At 30.6% G+C, this 22586-nt stretch overlaps 6 protein-coding genes and 1 pseudogene across 8 annotated transcripts; 4 read left to right on the top strand and 3 right to left on the bottom strand.

The window, feature by feature from the left end:
- Positions 1-138: 138 nt before the first annotated feature.
- Sin1 (SAPK-interacting protein 1) lies at positions 139-9280 on the bottom strand. Of its 2 annotated transcripts, none has more exons than XM_015325893.2 (7): positions 9178-9280; positions 1897-2037; positions 1531-1808; positions 1291-1460; positions 915-1208; positions 597-838; positions 139-498 (listed from the first exon to the last, which is right to left on the bottom strand). In XM_015325893.2, the coding sequence occupies exons 2-7, from the start codon at positions 2033-2035 to the stop codon at positions 296-298; spliced, it is 1326 nt and encodes a 441-aa protein (XP_015181379.1). In that variant the 5' UTR covers positions 2036-2037; positions 9178-9280; the 3' UTR covers positions 139-295. The 2 variants fall into 2 exon arrangements, with proteins under 2 accessions (XP_015181379.1, XP_015181378.1); XM_015325892.2 differs by lacking the exon at positions 9178-9280 and adding an exon at positions 2220-2456.
- On the top strand, positions 2634-5989 carry l(3)07882 (Nucleolar protein 14 homolog l(3)07882). Its single transcript, XM_015325891.2, has 5 exons — positions 2634-4514; positions 4621-4750; positions 4828-4992; positions 5097-5605; positions 5691-5989. The coding sequence occupies exons 1-5, from the start codon at positions 2803-2805 to the stop codon at positions 5932-5934; spliced, it is 2760 nt and encodes a 919-aa protein (XP_015181377.2). The 5' UTR covers positions 2634-2802; the 3' UTR covers positions 5935-5989.
- LOC107068963 (histone-lysine N-methyltransferase SETMAR pseudogene) lies at positions 6892-7239 on the bottom strand (annotated as a pseudogene).
- On the top strand, positions 7408-9112 carry LOC107069000 (S-formylglutathione hydrolase). 2 transcript variants are annotated; one of them, XM_015325894.2, is made up of 5 exons: positions 7408-7656; positions 7883-7977; positions 8069-8446; positions 8520-8745; positions 8831-9112. In XM_015325894.2, the coding sequence occupies exons 1-5, from the start codon at positions 7408-7410 to the stop codon at positions 9011-9013; spliced, it is 1131 nt and encodes a 376-aa protein (XP_015181380.2). In that variant the 3' UTR covers positions 9014-9112. The 2 variants fall into 2 exon arrangements, with proteins under 2 accessions (XP_015181380.2, XP_089025981.1); XM_089169855.1 differs by lacking the exon at positions 7408-7656 and having other exon boundaries at positions 7688-7977.
- rho-7 (rhomboid family intramembrane serine protease rho-7) lies at positions 9120-11189 on the bottom strand. Its single transcript, XM_015325896.2, has 9 exons — positions 10984-11189; positions 10706-10889; positions 10515-10616; positions 10270-10435; positions 9963-10183; positions 9784-9885; positions 9582-9679; positions 9343-9488; positions 9120-9280 (listed from the first exon to the last, which is right to left on the bottom strand). The coding sequence occupies exons 1-8, from the start codon at positions 11028-11030 to the stop codon at positions 9392-9394; spliced, it is 1017 nt and encodes a 338-aa protein (XP_015181382.1). The 5' UTR covers positions 11031-11189; the 3' UTR covers positions 9120-9280; positions 9343-9391.
- A 146-nt stretch (positions 11190-11335) lies between these two features.
- Positions 11336-20836, top strand: kto (mediator complex subunit kohtalo). Its single transcript, XM_015325901.2, has 13 exons — positions 11336-11446; positions 11538-12442; positions 12515-13242; positions 13316-14096; positions 14215-14537; positions 14633-15164; positions 15251-15844; positions 15934-17645; positions 17733-18158; positions 18238-18709; positions 18791-19053; positions 19125-19283; positions 19379-20836. Exons 2-13 carry the CDS (start codon positions 11899-11901, stop codon positions 19598-19600), a joined length of 6756 nt encoding a protein of 2251 aa, XP_015181387.1. The 5' UTR covers positions 11336-11446; positions 11538-11898; the 3' UTR covers positions 19601-20836.
- A 302-nt stretch (positions 20837-21138) lies between these two features.
- LOC107069008 (ribosomal protein S23) lies at positions 21139-22130 on the top strand. The gene is made up of 3 exons (XM_015325906.2): positions 21139-21221; positions 21527-21686; positions 21757-22130. Exons 1-3 carry the CDS (start codon positions 21218-21220, stop codon positions 22022-22024), a joined length of 432 nt encoding a protein of 143 aa, XP_015181392.1. The 5' UTR covers positions 21139-21217; the 3' UTR covers positions 22025-22130.
- Positions 22131-22586: the final 456 nt, after the last annotated feature.

Here is a 22586-nt window from a genome sequence, read left to right as displayed (position 1 = left end):
AACTTTACATACGCATTATGATTTATAGCATTTTGCACAATATATCAGCATATATTTTAGATATAATATATTAAAAGACAAATTATTTATACTAATTAATGATAACTTTCGAATATTTAAAATAATACAAATAATATCTTTGGTAGAAAGCTTTTCTAAATGTCATTGTTATGACGAACGAAATTGTAACTTACTTTTACGTTATACAAATTTTTTACATTTTATATCGTATAGCTTGCTATATGTCTTAATATTTTAGATAATGTAAAATCGAACAAAACAACCAGTAAAGCTGTCATCTATGCAAATGAAAACTTTTTCTTCTTGCCGCTTTCCTTTCTTTTTGGGCCAAGTATTCTTTTCTTGATGTACTACTACGTAATTCTAAAATATGATTTATCTTTTTTACTATTTCTACTGCTGTCACTGAATACGCTTCAAAATCATGATTTTTAAATGACGCGGATTGTTGAAGAGAATGCGTTTGACTGGATGATGCTGTAAAAAATAAATAATAAAATATATGTAAATAATCTATTTTATAATATTATTGATATATATATATATATATATATTGAGAATAAATATTTATATACCATTTAAACTATCTAAAGTAGAAGAATGTGGAGTATAAACCAATGTGAATATCGTTTTTGATCCTTTGTTTTCAGTTATTTCACACCATGCAATGTTATCTATATGATAACTAACAGCACGTTGTCTGTTCCAAAATCGACTGGCACCCTTTCCCGTTATCACAGGATCAATTTCTATTTTTTCACCCGATATTCCAAGGAGTATTTCAGTCTTTGCTCTCACTTTATTAATTATGTATACTCTGTTAATAAACGTTAATATATAATATGTTTATCATTTAGATATTCTTCAAGTATCATATGATAATAGGAATGCACCTATATGATTGATATAATGGAGCTTCCATTGCTGTTGTATGACCTTCCATTTTGGCTAAATCTTTCGCTACTTCTTCTTGCTCTTTATCTATTCCTTCTAATTCTTCATTTACTTCTGTTTCAATATGTCTTATCGTATTATGTCGTGCTCTATCACTTGGTTTCATTTCAACAAGACCTAATGTTGTGAATTCAAACTTAGATATTACTTCTCCTGGATCTAAGCAAGGAAAGTCCCAATCTACCTCACCATCATCTTCAGTAATATATAAACCATATTTTGTAATATCTTCCCTATCGATTAGAAAAAATGAAACAAATTGCAATGCTTGCAAATAAATATATAAACTTCTAAGATATTCTATAACTTTCATACTTTAAATTATGATTGGGATGTTCGCTCGCATATTTATAACATATAAGCCCAATAAATTCCAATACTTTAGCTGTTGCGACAACTACAATTTGTAAAGGATAAGTCCTTTCTTCCTTAGGTAACATACACATAAAGATTCTATATTTTCTAATAGCAATTCCAACTTGTGCCTGAAACAATTTCAAATGTATAAATTTATATTGCATAATTGATAATATAATGATAACAGATATTTCATACATTGCCATCGAATTTAGCAAAATCCGTAAAAGGATTTTGAGGTAAATTGGGACACTTTCCTATTTGTTCAGATAAAAAAGAATGTCTTTTGGTAGTAGTTGTATTTTTTTTACGGAAATCCTTTCTCTGAAATAATTTTGATTGTTCTGCTAGTGAAAGAAGATTTGGTTTGTGTTCCCATTTTACATGTTTAATTTTAGCCGCTTTCTTTCTCTCTAAATCCATTTTTTCTAATCTTTGAGCAGTATTAGAACGCTGTCTATGACTAAGTTCCATATCTACAACAATAATTCAAAAGTTTTACATGTAATAATTGTATTAATATATGCATAAGATTATTTATTAATTAAGAAACATATATTATACCCATTTGTATGTCATATGATTCAGCTAATGCATCTAAATCTTCATCGTCACTTTCTTCCATTCCAGGATAACATTGTAACGTACCATTTGACTTCATTTCTTTTGGTATATCTTCTCCTAGCATAACCATCTCGCACATACCTTTAAAAAGAAAAAAATATAAATATTATTAAAAAAAAAAAACTGTTTATATTTAGAAAACATATACGTTTTAATAATAATACAAATACGTAATGTTAGGTTTTGACACAGCTATAACAAGAAAGTATTAATTGTAGGAAATAATATTTAGGTATTTTCAATATAATGATATTAAAATATACCTGTGTCATCTGTAGATAAAAAACTATCTCTAATATGTGATAAAAGCCAATGTTGGTTATCATATAAGGCCATTTTATTATATATATTTAAATATCTTCATAAAAGAATGTTTTCATTCTAAAATAAAATTATAATTTTAGATTTTGGAAACATAGATGTTTTTTTATTTTCAATTACTAGCTTGAAACTATTCATAATAAATTAATGTTGCAATTTTTCAGACTTTACAGCTGTTCTCAACCTTTCCTTTCGTTAAGAGCATGTGTGACTTTAGCGATAACTATTGACAAAATTTGAACTAAAAATGCAACAGGAAATGCAGTAATAAAAAGTTACGTTTACAACGCAAACGTTCTAACCAAAAATTACTAGAATAGAATTGGTTGATAATGTTGGTAAGATGTAGTGGCAGCAGTGACTAACAATACAAGGATTAAATGAAACACGTGGGTTATTATCGAAGAATCTTTATTGTAATATAGGTTATTAAACTTTTCTATTTATATATTTACAAGTTAATTAAAAAATTGATGTACGTAAAGTATTATAATTGTTTAAATTATATATCATTGACATTTTGAAATGGTGAAAACAAAGAAAAAGAACTGTAAATATGTAGAACCAAAACCTATTCAACAAAAAAAGAAAAATTTGAATCCTTTTGAAATACATCTAAATAAAGACAAGCAGAATGTTTTGGGACGAAAGAGTAAAGCTGACAGAGGTTTACCTGGTATATCACGTGCCAAAGCTATTAGCAAACGTAAAGGTACGCTCTTTCAAGAATATAAATTGAAAAATAAAGACAATGTATTCTTAGACAAACGCATAGGTGAAAAAAATTATCGTCTAACACCTGAAGAAAAAGCTATGGCAAGATTTACAGCTGAACGTATGAAGGCGCATAAAAAGAAAAATATTTTTAGTTTAAATGACGAAGAAGTATTAACTCATAGAGGTCAAACTCTTGAAGAGATCGAAAAATTTGATGATCCTAAAAGTGATGATGAATTTAGCGATGATGAAAATAAGGATGGGAAATTGGATAAAAAATTTGTCGGTGAAGCTCACTTTGGAGGTGGCATGTTAACTAAATCAGACTCAACTATGTCTAGAAAAGACCTAATCGAACAACTTATTGCTGATTCCAAAAAACGTAAAGCAGAAAAGCAAAAGATACGAGAACAAACTTTAGACTTAACTGAAAAACTTGATACCGAATGGAAAGATCTCTTTCCTCTAATGTCAACGAGTAAAACATCTAAGGAAGATCCTCCTGAAAAAGTAAGAGTTGATGATTATGACATGGCTGTACGTGAATTAAAATTTGAAGCTAGAGGTAATCCTACTGATAGATTAAAATCTGAGGAAGAAATTATTAAAGAAGAAAAGGAAAAACTTGAAGCACTTGAAGCTGATCGTTTAGCAAGAATGAAAGGATTTATAACTGATTCAAGTACACAATCAAGGCATAAATCAGCTGATGATCTTGATGATGGATTTGTGGTAGAAAAAATATCCGAAGAAGCTCAAAATGACAAAATAAATAACGATGTCAATGCACTTATTAATGATGGTAGTCAAAGCTCTAACGATAGTAATGATTCTGAATTAGATGAAGACGCAAATGAAGCAGAAAGTGAAGTACAAGAAACGAATGAGTCTCTTGTAAATGATAAAATTATAAAAAATAAAATTGATAAGAAATCAAAAACTCAAAATGATAAACACGAAGAAAGTGATGAAGACGAAACACAAAATTCAAATAGCACAGATGATGAAGACTCTTCAGAAGACGACTTATCAGATTTAAAAGAATTGGATTCCTCCAGTGAAAATGAGGAGGAGATTATTCCTAAAAAAACTGTTAAATTTGGAAATACAACTATTGAAAAATCAACTAATTCTAAAACTGACAAATTAAAGTCTATCTTAAAATCAAATAAAGAAACAGAGGTTAAGGACAAAGTTATCAGTGAAGATAGAAAGCAAGAAATTAGGAATGATCTTTTAAAAAGGAAAGAAGTAATGGAAAAAGCTAGAAAAGAATTGCCTTATACTTATAAAGCACCAGAAAATTTCACAGAATTACAAAAGTTACTACAAAATCAAAATCCCGATTATCAGTCAGTTATTGTAGATCGTATAATAAAATGTAATCATTGGTCTTTAGATAGTCAGAACAAAGAGAAATTATCTAACTTATTTATTTTTCTAATAGAACATATTCTTGTTAGTAGTATAGAAGATAGTAATGTTGAAAACATTGTGAACTCTTTTCAAAGTTTTGATAGGTAAAACATATATATATATATATATATATATATATACAATAAATATTTTATTCTATTAAGAATATTAATTAAACATAAAAATAATTTATTATCTTATATATTTCAGATTGTGTCCTTATCTGTATGATTTAGCACATGCAAACCCTGAAAGTACTAAAAATAGTATGATTGAAATAATAAAAAAGAAATATGAAGAATTTAAAAATAATAAAAAACAATATCCAAATATAGATACGGTAAATATACAAAATATTTAATTATAAGAGAAATGAAATATTTCATTATTTAAACAAAAAAATAATTTCTTTTTCAGCTTATTATTTTCAAACTGGTATCACTATTATTTTCAACATCTGATTTTAGACATGTCATTGTTACTCCTTGTTTTATATTTATGTCACAAATATTAATGACATGTCGTGTTAAAAATAGAAGAGATATATCGAGAGGTCTCTTCATATGTACTCTTATATTGGAGGTACATATTATAATCATTACATTTATTATTTGTTTTATATTACTAATTATGTAATATATGCACTATATTTTTACTGTCTAATGAAAAATTCATTATTTTTTCAGTATACTGTATTAAGTAAACGATTTGATCCATCTGTGATCAATTTTCTACGTGGGTTAATATTTATGGCTACGCCGAAAAATTTGATTCAAGGAATTAAGGTGATTCCTCCCTTTAAACAAAATGGTTATTTAAGTAATTTATTAATAATTGATCAGGAAGAAACAGATGTAGAAATGGATTTAAATACAGTAATTATGAAAGCAAATGATTTAGTAAATGAAGATATAGATAATGATTTCAAAATAAGAACTTTATTTACTGCAGTAAATTTAATTACTGAATTTAAAAATCAACTTCAAGAATTAGATTCTGTATATTCTATATTCGAACCAATAATGAAGTTATTAAAAGAAAATCCATGCAATGGATATCCTTCCAGTTTAAAAAAGAATATCAAACAACTATGTGAAGAGATAATCAATTTAAAGAGTAAAAAACTTGAATATATCGTTCGTGAGAAGAAAAGGCCAAAACCATTAAGGCAATATGAACCTCGTATTGAAAAAGTGTACGCATACTATTTTGTTTATTTAATTTTTAATTCAATAATAATTAGATAGCCATATTACTAGTTTCTTTTGTATTGTTTACAGATACGACGGTAAAAAGCATAAGCCTATGTCTAAAGAAAAAGCGGAAAGGGAAAAATTACTCCATAAATATAAAAGAGAAACGAAGGGTGCAATACGTGAAATAAGAAGGGATAGAGCATTCTTATCCAAATTACAAATTAAACAACAGATTAAGAGTGATACTGAACGTAAACGTAAAGTTAAAGAAATATTTGGCGATGCTGCGAAACAACAAAGTGAACTAAAAAAGTTAAAGAGAAAATAGATTTAGAAAAAATTGTATAAACAATTATAAATATATTATTATATAATTATATTGACATATTTTGTATTGTACAATTTAAGATATTTTAAAAGACCGAGTCGTTTTTTACACGAGATTATCTTTTAAAAAATATTATTTTCTCATTTTATTCTACACTTTTAGCTTATTTTTATATATAGAATTATTCCCTACTTGCCTTGTACCATTAGTTACAGGACAACCTGTATATATACAATTATCGTGTATATATATATATATATAGTCGAGTCATAAGTAACTTCAGTTTCTTTATCAGATATTTATTTTTCTCTCATTAAATAAAAAAATTACATTAATTTATATTACGTATTCACCACCGTTACCTATAACCTTCTCCCATCTTCTTGGCAGTTTATAAATTCCTGCCTTGTAAAATGTGGTTGGTTTGGACTGCAAGAAGTTTTCGACAGCCTGCGTGATTTGCTCTTCAGAATTGAAAGTTTTTTCATTCAAAAAAGGATGTGGTAAAACAGACTATCCAAGCTCAAGAATTTTTTCTTGAGTCACCTTTGCTGTATGTGGTCGCGCATTGTCGTGCAGAAGGATGACATTTTCACGATTTAAGAGTGCAGGACGCTTTTCACTGAGTTTTTCTTAAACTCTTTGCAGCTGCTGAACATATCTATCCACAGTAATCGTTAAATTTGACTTCAACAACTCGTGGTAAATTATTCCTCGACAATCCCACCATACACACAATAAGATTTTGTTACCATGGATGTTTGCTTTAGGATCTGGTAGGGGTGGTTCATCCTTATCAAGCCACTGTCTTTTGCGGACTATATTCTCGTAGATGACCCATTTTTCATCGCCTGTTACAATCCTGCTTAAGAAGGGCTCCATTTTTACCCGTGAGAGCAGACTTGTGGCGATTGACATGCGATCTTCTTTATTCTGTTCACTGAGATTGTGAGGTACTCATACTCCTTTCTTGCTGATTTTCCCTAATTTCTCCAAGTGGCGGATAACGGTTGATTGCGATGTATTCAACCTTTCTGCTATACATCTTGTCGATTGACGTGGATTTTGCTCCAATACTGCCTTTAAAAGGTTGTCGTCGAAGTCGGAAGGACGTCCCGCCCTCGGTTCGTCTTTTAAAGTCATATCTCCAGAACGGAATTTTACGAACCAATTTCTAACTGCCCGATCAGTTATCAATCCTTCACCATACACTCTGCATATTTTTTCTGCTGTCACCTTAGCACTATTGCCTTGTTTAAATTCCCAAAGCATCACATGACGAATATGTACTTTTTGGCTCTCCATTTCAGAGGATAAAGAAACAGTTTATTTTAACGTGTATCATACAAAGTTGTTGACAAAAGACTAACGGAAACCTCTTGTAACTAATGAAAACAAAAACTCGTTGTCACGGTAACTCATAGCGGGTAAATTCGAATAATAGATTCTACATAGCTGCGTCGGAAGTTACTTATGACTCGACCTAATATATATATATATATATATATATATATATATATATATATATATATATATATATCTGAACTCCTGAACTTGTTTATACTTAGATATTTTATAATACATTATCAAAATGTTATGAAACATGTAGTTATTTTTTATACTTACACGCAATTGATTATTTTGATATCTATAATCAGTTATGAAACTAAACATTCCAACAATACTTTTTACCCGTTTCAAATAACTTCCTCGCGTAAAAATGTAAGTTTTTAATATAAAATAAATCGAAAATGAAAATGTCGATATATATTTATTTGAAATAAAAATGAAAAATCTATTTATAAACTGCTTTCCTTTTAATCGATTAATATTTGCAATATAATATTAGGAACGTGATTGCATTCTTATCTAACCTTTGTATACAATTGCGGTGTACTAATAATCTAAAAAGAATTTGTTTCACTAACTTAATTTTCATCATATTTAGAAAGTGCAACAATACTTTTTTTCAATGACGGAACTAACAGAAGTATCTAGCAATAAAATATTTGGAGGATGGCAAAAAGTTTATTCGCACGAAAGGTATTGTAAATGGAAAGATAAAAATGTGAGGTTAAGTGATAGACCATCTGTAAAGAAAATTTATTTTGTTTTTTTTTTTAATATTCCGTAGTTCCGTTCTCGGCTGTAAAATGAATTTTGCCATCTTCCTTCCACCACAAGCAGAAGAAGTCTCTGTTCCAGTTATCTATTATTTATCAGGATTAACATGTACGGAGGCAAATTTTATACAAAAAGCTGGCGCTCAAAAATATGCTTCAGAGTGTGGTGTAGCTTTAGTGGTACCTGATACTAGTCCTCGTGGATTGAATATTCCTGGTGATTCTGACAGTTATGATTTTGGAGTTGGAGCAGGATTTTATGTAGATGCGACAAAAGATCCATGGAAAAAGAATTATAGGATGTATAGTTACGTTACTAAAGAATTGCCGTCATTGATTAATGACAAATTTCCTATACTTTCTGATAAACAATCTATAATGGGTCACAGGTATGAAACTAATAAAAACATTATACTTATTTCTACATGATATAAATGTTATTAAAATTAATCATTTTTATAGCATGGGAGGTCATGGAGCACTGATTTGTGCATTTAAAAATCCAGGTATGTACAAATCGGTCTCTGCGTTTGCCCCTATCAGTAATCCAATTCAGTGCCCATGGGGTAAAAAGGCATTCTCTGGCTATTTTGAAGAAACAGAAAACAATGTCTCGTGGAATGACTGGGATGCTACAGAATTAGCTAAAAAATACAATGGCCCTCCTTTGGATATTTTAATAGATCAGGTTTACCTAAGTCAAATCTAACAAATTTAGTGTTGTATAAGTGGAGGAATCAAACATTTAAAATACATATATGTATATATTTCAGGGAAAAGAAGATAACTTCTTAAAACAGGGTCAATTATTGCCTGAAAACTTATTGAATGTTGCAAAAGATGTTGGATTATCTTTGGTTTTAAGATTTCAGGAAGCTTACGATCATAGTTATTATTTTATAGCTACATTTGTCGAAGACCATATTAAACACCACATGAAGTATTTAAAAAATTAAAAACATTTTTTTTGTTAAAATTTATATCACGCGAACTTTACTAATAATTAAATTTAAAAAATTTAATATTTAAAATAAATTAAATAGCAATAATATCGATGTACGATTCTTTTTTTTTTTCATTTAAACAAAGCTACAGATAAGTTACATATATTACTTCTTACCTCGTTGTTTCCATTTCTTAACAGTTTTCTCATGATACACATAAAAATTGTTGATAATAAAAATATATTAAATGTGTTGATATTTATAAATTTTGTGTTCTCCCTGAAATGGTATCTCTTAAATTATATTCAATTTCTTTATCTAATCTCAATGTAGTATCTTACGTTTTTTTATATGATAATAATCACTTTATCGCTTTATAAAAGTCAGTATTTATTGCGATTTGCGTGGATTTCGTAATTCATGCCAAAACATTAATATTGGCTCCCGTTTTCGCCAAATATTAGCATTACCCCAAGCTTGCCAAAATCTACACAATAGAAATAAAAAATATAAATTAAATAATTATTAAACAAAATTATTAAACAAGTGCACAATGAATATTAGGTAAAATAACACTTGCATTCCGAACAGTGCACCTCCTAAATGGGCAGCATGATCAAAATATTTCCATCCTAACATGCAGCCTGTAAAGTCTAAAGTCATTGTTACTTTAATTGCCTAAAATCAAAAGAATATATTTTTTAATAAAATATACAAAAAGAAATAAGTTAGAAAATCTTATAAAAATCATTGTTTTATGAATACAATAAATATTAATTTACCGTGCCTGCAGTAAAGGTGAACATAGGAAGAAAAAATATTGCTAGACGAGTATCTGGATACTCTGTACAGACAAATCCAAGAATACCCATGATTGCACCTGACTAATAATATAAGTTAAATTAATTATATAATATTATATACACATATACATATATGTATAGGAAAATATATAACTTACAGCTCCAAGAGATAGACCAGGTAAACCAAATGCAACTTTATAAAAATGACTAGCAAAATTGGAGATTACACCACTGCTCAAATAAAGTGCCAAAAATTGTTCTTTGCCTAAAGCAGCAACAATTCCTGTACTGAAACTATGCAATACATACATGTTTGCAGCCAAGTGTAACAATGAATAATGAGAAAATGTTGATAGTATCATGGGCCAACATGTTACATCTTGAATGAATGAAAAAAAATAATGAATTATTTTATCCGATATATAAATCATTATGAAATAATATATACCTTGCTTAATTACTCACTAGAAGCAGGATTAGCACAGAAATATCGTAACATTGTACTTTGAAATGCAGGTACTCTCCATGCGAGAAATACGAGAACATTTAAAAAACATATAGGAGCAAACATTCTTTGTCCATCCGTCAAACTTTTCCACCATGTTTCCATTTCTTTGCGCCATCCTGTTTTCTAAATAAATATATAAAAGCTTTGTAAGTACAAGCAATATTAATAATATAATAACTTACATTTAATAAGAAATACATACAATATTATAATATTGTTTAAAATAATTCGTTATTTTATACGTTTGCTTTCTAATTCTTTCATATTCCCAAATTGCTGTTGCAATTAGTGTTGTTCCTGTAAACTAATAAACAAAATACAATGTACTATTATAAAGAATAAGGATTTAATATTTGATTATTACATGAAAACAAAATGCATTATTGCAAATACCGTAATAGTAAAAGCAAATGGCTTTAACAACTTGGAAAAATGAACAGGTCCATTTTCACCTTCAAGACTGGTAAAAGGGCTCTCAGGTTGTTTAGTAGTATCTTTTAATCGTTTAAAACCTCTTACATTTTTGTACGCATTTGGTAAGTGTAATCTACTCGTATGGGACGGTAACATGAATACACTGTATTAAAAATTAAAAAATTAATTAACAATACACATAATGTTAAAAATAATATATAACCTAAACAAAACAAAATAATAGAAAATAATTGTACCATCTGTTCGTTGCATCAGCCAGGCGCATTAATGTCCTGGTCGTCATGTTTTAAATTATTTACCATTCCGTTGTTACAGATATAATATATTTTATATTATAATCCCATCAAGAAATATATAATAATAAGACACACGAGCAACCTATACAAAAAGATTTAGAATAGAATGAACTTTTAATTTCTTGTTGTAACACTTGACATAACATTGAATAAAATTGAACTTTGCAATATATTGCGTCGATTTGAAGTGCGAGATATCGTAATGCATATTTCATACGCTAAGTCGGCCAATAGGAAAGTCTTATTTTTGAATTTCATTAATAATTTACAACGATAATCGATTAGTCGATTTACAAACTTCGCGATATTGCATCTCTAGGTTAGTCTTTTGTGATTCATGAATTTTAGCAGACGATTTTGTAAACGTTTCCCGGAATATGCGTTCGTGTCGTTTATGAAAATGGTAAACAAAATGCCTCGGTATCGCTTGATTATCAAAATATTGTCTAAAGCGGCCGATATTTTATTCTAAAATTCTTTGAATTATTTTCTAGCTTACCGTGACGTTGGTAAAAACTTCTATATGAGAATTTACTCTGAATACAATGGCGTCTGTCGTTACAATTTTGACGTAAGGTTTTGACTACTTGCCATCTGAAAGTTACGGTGTCAATTATGCGCAAATATTTATTAAATCTCGTATTAATATTCTCGCGGTGACCGATCCTACGGTCCTTTTCGTTTTGTTATGATTGTTAGTATTTCATTGTATAATTCTAAACACATGATGATGGATAAGGAACTATTAAGCTTGGTGCAATATTACAAATAAGTGTCAAGCTTTTAATACGCTTTTTGACGTTCTTATTGGCGATGTTAATAATTAATTATACAATTTGATTATTATCTTGTACCATGATGGGAATATTGTATGAGAAACGGCCACTGAAGAAGCCAAGATTGGGACCACCTGATGTTTATCCTCAAGAACCTAAACAAAAGGAAGATGAGCTTACATCTGTTAATGTCAAGCATGGATTTGCTACAATGCCCCAGTTATCCGATGAATTCGGTACTGCGAGAAATTGTAATGTTACTGCTGCCAAAGTAGGTGCATACTTCAATGCTATACTTAGTAAAAAAGAAGAACTTGCAACCATGCCTGATACTGGAAGAAAAAGACAACAAATTAATCCTAAAGATAACTTTTGGCCAGTAACTGCTAGAACAAAAAATGGTATAGAGGCATGGTTCAAAGACTTGTCAGGATGTAAACCTTTAGTGACTCTTGCAAAAAAAGCACCTAATTTTAATAAAAAAGAAGAAATATTTATGATGTTATGCGAATATCAAGTACCCATGTTAAGAGCTGCATGGTTTATCAAATTGAGTTCAGCGTATACTGTTGCAGTTTCAGAAGCTAAGATTAAAAAACGACAATTACCTGATCCTACTACAGGTAAGTGTATTCAAAACTAAACAACTAAAATTTAACTTTATTTACACAGTACTGTTTTTTTCTTTCTTTTAGAATGGACAGGAACTTTAATAAAATTTCTAAAAGATCAGCTTTCAAAATTGCAAGAATATTATCATATGGGTACCCAAGTAACTAATACTACAAATAGTAATGCAAATAGTACTAGTACAAGTACAAATAATTCATGCAATGGCAGTACTACACCAAGTGCTAATGGAAGTAACAATAACACTGTTAATAATAATACAACTGGTAGTACTAATGGATCTATAAATACTCAGCCAGCTACACCAAATTCAAATGTTCAATCAACAGTTACAGCAGTTATGAATGATGAACATAAATTGGCAATGAAACAATGGCAATATTGTATTCAGTTAGCCAAGTACATGTTTGAAGAGGGTTTGTTGGATAGACAAGAGTTACTCCAATGGATATTAGAATTATTAGATAAAATTAGATCATCGCCATCAGAGGATGGCATCTTAAAACTTTTATTGCCATTAGCTTTACAATATTTAGAAGAATTTATACAGTCTGAATTACTAGCTAGGCGTTTAGCATATTTGTGTTGTCGCAAATTAGCATACATGTGTAACAATGTTGAAGTGAATAGTAATCCGCAAAGTCCATCTATTGTTAAAACTGAAGTTAATAATGGAAAAGATACTGCTGTTACAAATCAAGGTCCACCAAATCCATTAACCGCAGCTTTTAATGAATATTTAGTTTGTCCACACCATAGGGATGTGTTATATAGTTTATCTACAATCATACAGGCAAGATAAATATTTTATTTACTGAATTCACCATTGAAATATTGCTTATAATAAATTTTATTTTTCTCCTTAGGTTATCACTTTGGAGTGTCCAACAGCATTGGTATGGAATAGTGTTGGAGAAGGGAAAGCTCCAACGGTCTTAAATGGTTCTCCATTAGATTATTTGCCATGTCCTCCTGCCGCATTACCAACTCCACCTACAAGTGCTACTGATCCTACAAGGAAACAATTGAAGATTGGACAAGAAAATATAAGAATTCGATCACAATCTGCTGAAGGACGATGGTCGTGCGATAAATGGCAACAAAGTAGTGCAGGAATGACAACTACTAAAGTATTAGCAGCATTAGATGCTTTAGATAGACATAGTTTTGACCGAATGGATGCAGCTAATTCGTTAGATACATTGTATGCCAAAATTTTTGCTCCTCCTCCAAAAGATAATAATAATGAACGTGATACAAAAACAGAATATAATCCACAACAGGATTCTGCTGTAGTTGAAATTCTTTGCGAATGGGCAGTAAGTGCAGAAAGATGGGGAGAACACAGAGCAATGGCCGTTGCTAAATTGTTAGAAAAAAGACAGAGTGAAGCCACTGGAGAAACAAATGACAATGATGACAAAGATAGTGTTTGGAGTAATGGAAATCCACCTGTACTTCCAATTTTTCAGCCACTGTTAATGAAATTTTTAGATACAGATGCTCCTGTTTTAGATAACTCAACATCACAATCTAAAACGCAATTTACAAATTTAGTTCATTTATTCTCAGAACTAATAAGACACGACGTTTTTTCACACGATGCCTATATGTGTACATTGATTTCAAGAGGAGATCTTATACAAGGTAATTAAATTAATAAGTTTTTACTAATGTTTGTCTGCATTTATTTTTTTGTTTTGTTTTTATACTAGTACAACGAATAAATATTACGTAAGTTTGTTAAGCGAAATATTTTGTTCAGGTCCAGCAGCAAGTAAACCTGGAACACCTAGTAATAGAGAGATTGATGAGGAAAGTCTTTTCTCAGGAATAGAATTAAAACCAACTAAATTGGAAGTACCAGATCATAATAGAGCTATGGATTATGATGATAGTAAAATAGATGATGACTTAGACAAGTTATTGCAACATATTAAAGAAGATCAACAAAATAGTATGGATGCACCAGATAGTCCAAAAGAAGATGCTTTGGCTGGACATACGGGTCATGAGGGTATTGACTCTAAAATTCAATCAAGTCATAGCCGTCATTTACTATATACAACACATTTTCCTTTACCACAGGTGATTAATTAATATTCAAAATACTGTTTTATTAATGTCAAAAGCTTCGTATAATCGTATATATATATATATGTATATATACATATATTTTTTAGGACGAGACATGTAGTCAGCATGATTGCAATCAACGTCATGTACTGTTGTATGGAGTAGGTCGTGTACGAGACGAAGCTAGACATGTTGTTAAAAAAATGACAAAAGAAGTATGTAAATTATTTGGTAAAAAATTTAGCATTGACGTTGCAGAAGGTGGAAAAGTGAAAAAGCACTCGCGCAGTGAATTTAATTTCGAGGCTATAACAATGAAATTTCAAAATTTAAGTTATTTTGACCAGCATGTGGTAACGTGGCAATGTGCAACACAAGTTATTGAAATGCTTAATACATTTGCATTGGCTGGATCGTCTTATTTGCCGGTGCAAGAACACGTAGCCTTTCTATTTGATTTAATGGAATTGGCTTTTAATATTTATGGTCTGATAGATGTCTGTATTCAAATACTTAAAGAATTGCCAGAAGTTGAAGCTCAATTTACAGTGAGAAATAGTCAACTTGTTAGAAGTTACACTACCAGTTTAAGTCTGTATGTTGTAGGAGTATTAAGAAGATACCATTGCTGCTTATTATGTGAGTGACGTGATTTATCTATTAAATAATATCAATGTTGACAATGTTAATAAAATGGTCTAATATTTAATTAATTTTGTTTTTAGTATCACCAGAACAAACAACAGTTGTATTTGACTTGCTATGTAAGGTTGTAAAACATGTCGCAAATCCAAGTGATTGTAGTTCAGCAGAACGTTGTGTATTGGCTCATCTCTATGATTTGTATTCTACGTGCTCGTTGTTAAAAACTAAACCACATGGCGTGGAAGCATTTAGTAATGCGTATCCAAAAATTCGCACTGCTCTTTATAGTGCATTGCAACCGACACCCTCAAGTCATGTATATAATTCACAATTCATGGTTGATGTGTTTACTAGTCCTAGAAGAGGTGGTAAAATAGAACCGCAATGGGCCAGACAATTAAATGAAACGCCAGCAAATCGTTATAGTTTTGTATGCAATGCTATAGTTGCAGTTTGTAGTGAAACAGATAATGATAAATTAAATGATATTGCTATCACTTGTGCTGAGTTAACAGCTTGCTGTAATGCATTAAATGCAGAATGGTTGGGAGTCCTCATGGCACTTTGCTGTTCCTCTAACAGTTCTGCATTTTATATCGATGTATTAAATCAAGTTGATGTCCAGGATTTAAGTATACATAATTCTCTTGCAGTATTTACATCAATTTTAATTGGTAAGTTTATACAATAATATAAATTAATCAAATATAGTGTATATCATTTTTATAATATATTACATTAAATAATTTTGTTATTCTTTTAGCTCGGCACTGCTTCTCATTGGAAGACTTTGTTGTACATATAGCATTGCCGTCGTTAGTTAAAGCTTGCAATGAAGGTCGTGGTGATGCAGATATGGAGGCCGAAGCCGGTGCTCGTTTAACATGTCACTTATTATTACGACTTTTTAAAACAGTCGAATGTCCTCAGCCAGCCTTGTATTCTGTTGGCACAAGCCCTCATCCTTTACCAAATGGAAATTCACGAGGATACAGCATAAAATTAAGTTGCGATAGACATCTTTTAGCTGCGGCACATAACAATATAAGAGTTGGTCCGGTATTAGCAGTATTGAAAGCTATCCTTGTAGTAGCTGATGCAACTGCCGGAAAACAGCCACCTAAAAAACCAGATGTGTCTCTGACTCATTCAAGTAAAGGAGGTGGACCTGGTAGTGTGGGCGTCGGTATTGGTGTTAGTAGTGGTGGACCTGGAGAATTATCAATTAGTCACATTTTAGGAACCAGTGATATTTTAGGAGGTGGTGATGATCTTGGACTTGATCTTGCAATGTCTTCCTCTAGTAGCAGTGCTGGTATGACTTCCGAAAATGTAAAAGGTCTTTCGGACTTCGCTCAGCATGTTTTACGTCAAATTTGTAGTCAAGAATGGGTCCTGGAAAGGTGTTTACAAAATCCTGAAGAACTTTGTCATCCTGACATGTTATTAGATAGTATGTTAACTCCACGCCAAGCACAAAGATTATTACACATGATCTGCTATCCTGAAACACCAACTGAAGCTTTTATCGATCAAAAAACGCATATTACGAGTATTCTGGAAAACTTAGAACAATGGAGTCTTAGGATGTCTTGGCTTGATCTACAATTAATGTATAAACAATTCCCACCTGGCTCTGTCGATCTTTCTCAATGGCTAGATACTGTTGCAAAAGCTGCTATAGATGTATTTCAATTAAATTCTTTATCAAGTAAAACTGATAGAAGATCAGGTTCTATATGGCTAGTGGCTCCTCTTGTTTCTAAATTACCAAGTGCTGTACAAGGAAGAGTTCTTAAAGTTGCAGGACAAGTATTAGAATCTGGTAATTGGTCAAAAACAGCTGGTCGCGAAAGAGGTAGATCTAAATCGCTGTCACTTTTTAATCATCAGCCATTCTTATCGTTGGTATTGACATGTCTGAAGGGACAAGACGACCAAAGAGAAGGTTTATTGACATCATTACATTCACAATTGTCTCAATTTCTTAATACAAGCAAAGAAGAGAAAAATATAGGTTCCGAAGATCCCAAAGCAAGAGAAGTATTACAAGATGCTCTTCAATTAAGATTCAGCTTAGTTGGTGGCGTTTTTGATACAATACAACGAAATACAACTGCTACTACTGATTGGGCTATTTTACTTGTTCAGTTAGTCAGCTATGGGGTAATCGACCTAAACAATAACTCAGAACTATTTACAACTGTTATAGACATGTTAGCAACATTAATACATTCCACTTTAGTCTCAGACTCACAGTCTGAAAAAGATGAAAATAAAAAGCATTATCAAAATTTAATGAAAAAATTAAAAAAGGAACTTGGTGATAGAAATTCTCCGAGTATTCGATATGTTAGACAATTATTACCGCTGCCAAAATTGACGATGGAAGTTATTACTTGTGAACCAGTTGGTTGTTTGACGGATACTAAGGGAAATAAAATCGCTGGTTTCGATAGTATTGATAAAAAGCAGGTAAGATGAAGTCACTTACATAAAATAAAATGAATATCTACCTTATTTTGAAAATTATCTATTTTAACGACAAATACGTATGCACAGGGCTTACAAGTGTGTGATTCGCAAAGAGTTTCTGCATGGGAATTATTAGAAGGCCATAAAAATCCAGCACCTTTATCTTGGGCATGGTTCAGAGCAGTTAGACTAGAACGTAAACCGCTTACTTATCAAAATGCGCACAAATTATTAAGGTATCATACACACAGTCAGCTTAGACCACCTAACTACTATTTGGAACCGCCACCATTGCCGCCAGAAGATCTGGAACCAGACAAAAAAGAATCTGAACCAGGTAAAGCTGATACTCCAATGAGCATTGACTCTCCCGGTAGAGTTGGTGGAAGTGTGGGCAGTAGTGGAGTAGGCAATACTGCGACTAATGGAAAAGGGAAAGCTATGAAAGCTAGAAGACACAGAAGAAACAAAGGTGCTGCAACGCCTACAGCTCCTGTGACACAACAAATACAAGTCAGTGTAATCATTATAACAATTATTTTAGGCATTTATAATATATTTTGAAATTTATATCTCATAAATGATTTTGTAGCAACCACCATCTCAGTTGCAACAAATGGCTTTCAACAATCAACAAGCAGCTGTTGCTCAGCAATCTGGAATGTTTACTGGGCAACCACCACAGCCTCAACAACAATGGTATGCAAATCAACAAAATCATACGCCAGCGCAGCAATATGGATATGGACAACAATTGCCACCAACACCAGTCGGAGGACCTCGTTATGAAAGACCCGGAATGAATAATCAGTCCAAACAAGCATTGTCTCAAATGTTACGTTTACGATTACCAAATCAATTTATGGGTACTCAACAACAACCTAATCCACCGCCAGTAGCTGGTCCAAGTGCTTTCCAAGGCATGCAAAGGCAACAGTTTATTAGACAGCAATTAAGAGCACAACACGGTGCGCCGGGTATTAATCCACAGCAAAATATGTTTGCACCGCAACAACAGCAACAACAACAGCAACAGCAAGGAATGTATGCTGGAATGCAGCAAGGTGAAATATTATTGATTTAAAAAATTATAAGTCACGAAAATATGAAAATGTCTTTAATTTTGAATGTGTGATTATTTACAGGAATGAATCAGAATTATGCAGGATATGGCGGACAACAAATGATACCACAACAGCAACAACAGCAACAGCAGCAACAAAACCCTCAACAGACGCAACAGCAACAGCAATTATTACAACAGCAACAACAACAACAAGGAATAATGAATCAACAACCAAATATGATGTTCACAAATCAACAACAAATGATGGGACCTCAACGAGGTCCGGAATATATGCCACAACAAAGAATGCAGCCTGCTGCAACAAGGCCACCTTACTTACAAGTACAACTAAAGTTACCAATGGAATATCACGAATATGCGATGATTTCTTACGTTTAATTTTATCTTCATAGGCACCAAATGTTACAATGAATGCTATGGGACCAATGGGTGGAGGTCTTCAAAACCAACCTGCTCCACCATACAGACAAGCAACTGGCAAACCAGGTGCAGTAGGAGTAACTGGAGTTACAACAAACGTTAGTTTGCAACAAAACCAACAATTCCAGCAGGTAGATTTTATACGTATTTAAAGTTAATATATATATATGATTTTAGAGACATAAGTAATTTTCTATTTATATATAAAAATAATTTTTTTATATAGCAACAAGCAATAAATCAACAACGTATGAGACAGCAAATGTTAGCTTTGCAACAACAGCAACAACAGGCACAGCAACAACAACAAGCACAACAGCAACAGCAACAACAACAGCAAGGTGCTGCTGGTGGGCAACAACCAACTCCCCAATTAGTTACGCATTTACAACGGCACTTGAGTCAACCACCACAACATCCCTATCAACATCAACCACCAGGATATTAAAACTAAAAAGAACATGGTACGATGCAATGCAGTGTTCTTTCAAAATGTATACGCACTCCATTTATTAATCTCGTACATTCTTGACTTAAACAAAATTGTAATTCATTGTTTAAACGTGTACCTCCACGACCTATGTGTTCAGAATATTAAGCATTAACCCTCTATAAAGTCACGTATGTAACTTTAAAGTTACCTACCTTACCCAATTATATGTATTTTGTAAATCTTAATATTGTTATAAATGTATCACAATTTATATCTCGAAAATTAATACTTGCTAAGTTTAAGTTATACTTATGCTAGAAGATAACACACACATAATTATATAATAATATAAATTATATTATAAATTTCACATTACATAATTTTTAGTTGAACAAAAAATTATAAATTGAACTAATGTAGAGGGTTAATGTAAACGCATAATATCATAAATCCTGAAAATCTGGATCTTCTTTATTGACAATAGTATAATAATTCATTATTATATTATTTTATTATAAGTACTGCTACTAGTTTATCTAATATTTTAATTTACCTAGTCTTATCAATTTTGTATTGTATATATCGTATTTTAGACTGTCGTACATGTATTTATCATCGACATAAATTGCAACAATATAGATAAAGCGACATTATATTGTAATAATATGAGAAATTCTTTACAAAGTCGCTTTTAATTTTCACTGTGTCCAAAAGAGTATAAAAACTAGACTATAAAAATGAATTATATTAGGTTGTTCAATAAGTTCGCGTGATTTATTCTAAGAAAATACACGGCCAAAAAATCCGTACGAACTAATCGTCCAACCTAATATTTTACTTCTTTATTAAGAAATGATTAATTAATTGTGAACTTAATGCAAAGAAATTAAGACAATTTTGTAAGATGCATCTAAAAATTTCATCAATCTTTTTATTTCAATTTATTTTTTGTAGATTAATCTTATAACATATTATAATCGTGTATATATAATACCAATCTGCTAGAATTTACTTTTGAATTTATTCAAATTTCGAATTAATTTCTATCAAGATTAAAAACTCTGCATATTCAAAAACTAAAGAATGTCAAAATATCTTATATTTAATGATTATATAAAGGAAGATTTCCTTTATTAAATTGTAATTCATAACTTTGTATATTATGTGGGGAATTACCTTTCGAATCCTTACCTTTTGAATCATTCTCATAATATGTAAACGTGTATAAATTATGGATTTTTTGACACCGAACTTTTGAGCAAGTTATTTTCACTTATATATATTGCATTTTAAGTTTTCATCTAGGAAAGCTAACAATTCCTAATGTTCAAATTTTCCCGGGCAATTCGAATATCTTTTGTCACTACTAATATCACCATAACCTAACATATATTCATTATTTTAAATATATAATAATTAATTAATTAATTACAAATTTATTTCTTACAATGAAAATAAATGTTTTTAATAATTAAGCTTTTGACATTAATGAATAATATATATTTTCAAATGAGTGATTTTGATTATACACGCTTTATGATTGGTCGAATAGTTTGTAGTAATGAAAAGAATCGATTCCGTTTTGTCGATCCATTGTATATGTCTTCCGGTTGAATCTATCATCTCTTCAAGATGGGTACGTTTTTACGTTCTTTAATTTTATTGTTTTAAAATATTATATTAGTTAAATGTTTACGTTTTAATAAAAAATAAATTTAATAATAATCGCGATATTTTAATAATAATAATATTTTAAATATTCGTATCTCAAATATACTTTTAAATAATTAAGAGTGTGCATAACCTCAAACCAAGCTCTACCGCATGTTTTATTCTTCTTCTAAATGAAATTATAATCGAAATTTTATTATGAAATTTACTTAAAGCAATAGCAAACAAAATTTAAATAAAGATTCTAATTTCAATCATTTGTTTTTTTAGGAAAACCACGTGGAGTTCGTACTGCACGTAAACATGTGATTCATAGACGTGACCAACGCTGGAACGATAAAGACTACAAAAAGGCCCATTTGGGGACAAGGTGGAAGGCTAATCCTTTTGGAGGTGCCTCTCATGCAAAAGGAATCGTTTTGGAAAAAGTGTAAGTATTTTATATTAAAGTATAATAATTAACTGATTATAAGAAACATTAAATTATTTGTACTTTTTAGTGGAGTAGAAGCTAAACAGCCTAACAGTGCCATCCGAAAATGTGTGAGAGTACAGCTCATCAAAAATGGCAAGAAAATAACTGCATTCGTACCTAGAGACGGTTGTCTTAATAATATTGAAGAAAACGACGAAGTTTTAGTTGCTGGATTTGGACGTAAAGGTCATGCCGTTGGTGATATTCCTGGAGTACGTTTCAAAGTAGTAAAAGTAGCAAACGTTTCTTTGCTCGCTCTTTACAAAGAGAAAAAAGAACGTCCAAGGTCTTAAATATTGAATCACATCTTTTTTAAGAACTATGTAATTTTCAATATTAAATGGTATTAATTTAATTTATACAAATCTAAAGAATACACAAATTTTGTAATTACCTCTACCTCTAGTTTACTTATTTTTTTCTCTTTTGTTTATCTGTTAGGAAAACAATTAAAATTACATAGTCGCTGCAATTGCAGCTAGTTTATATATGAGCTTTCATGAAGTGCATTTATTAGTTAATTATCTGTGCAAATAATTCATATTAGAATTTTTTTTATATAAGATGATTAATATTATAAAATGAAAATAAAAAATATTATTGACTTCTGCTTCATAATAAGAAATAGAATCATTTTGAATAAATGTTTAATAGGAGCATTTTTATTAATTGGAATAATATATTATACTGTTGTACTTTATTCAGAATTAATTTATAAACAACGCTTAATATTATTCAGTAAAAAATTAACCTGCAATAGAATATAATTTATTCAAAATATGTATTTCTAAAAATTTTATATATTTATTAATTGTATCCAATGAAAATGAACATTTATTATATCTACTTTATGAT

Source organism: Polistes dominula, unplaced genomic scaffold (assembly GCF_049000335.1).
Source record: "Polistes dominula isolate Pdom_NZ unplaced genomic scaffold, Pdom_raw_medaka contig_49, whole genome shotgun sequence".
NCBI lineage: Eukaryota > Metazoa > Arthropoda > Insecta > Hymenoptera > Vespidae > Polistes > Polistes dominula.
The sequence above is the reverse complement of the archived record's forward strand: the minus strand, read 5'-3'. Positions and strand labels throughout refer to the sequence as shown.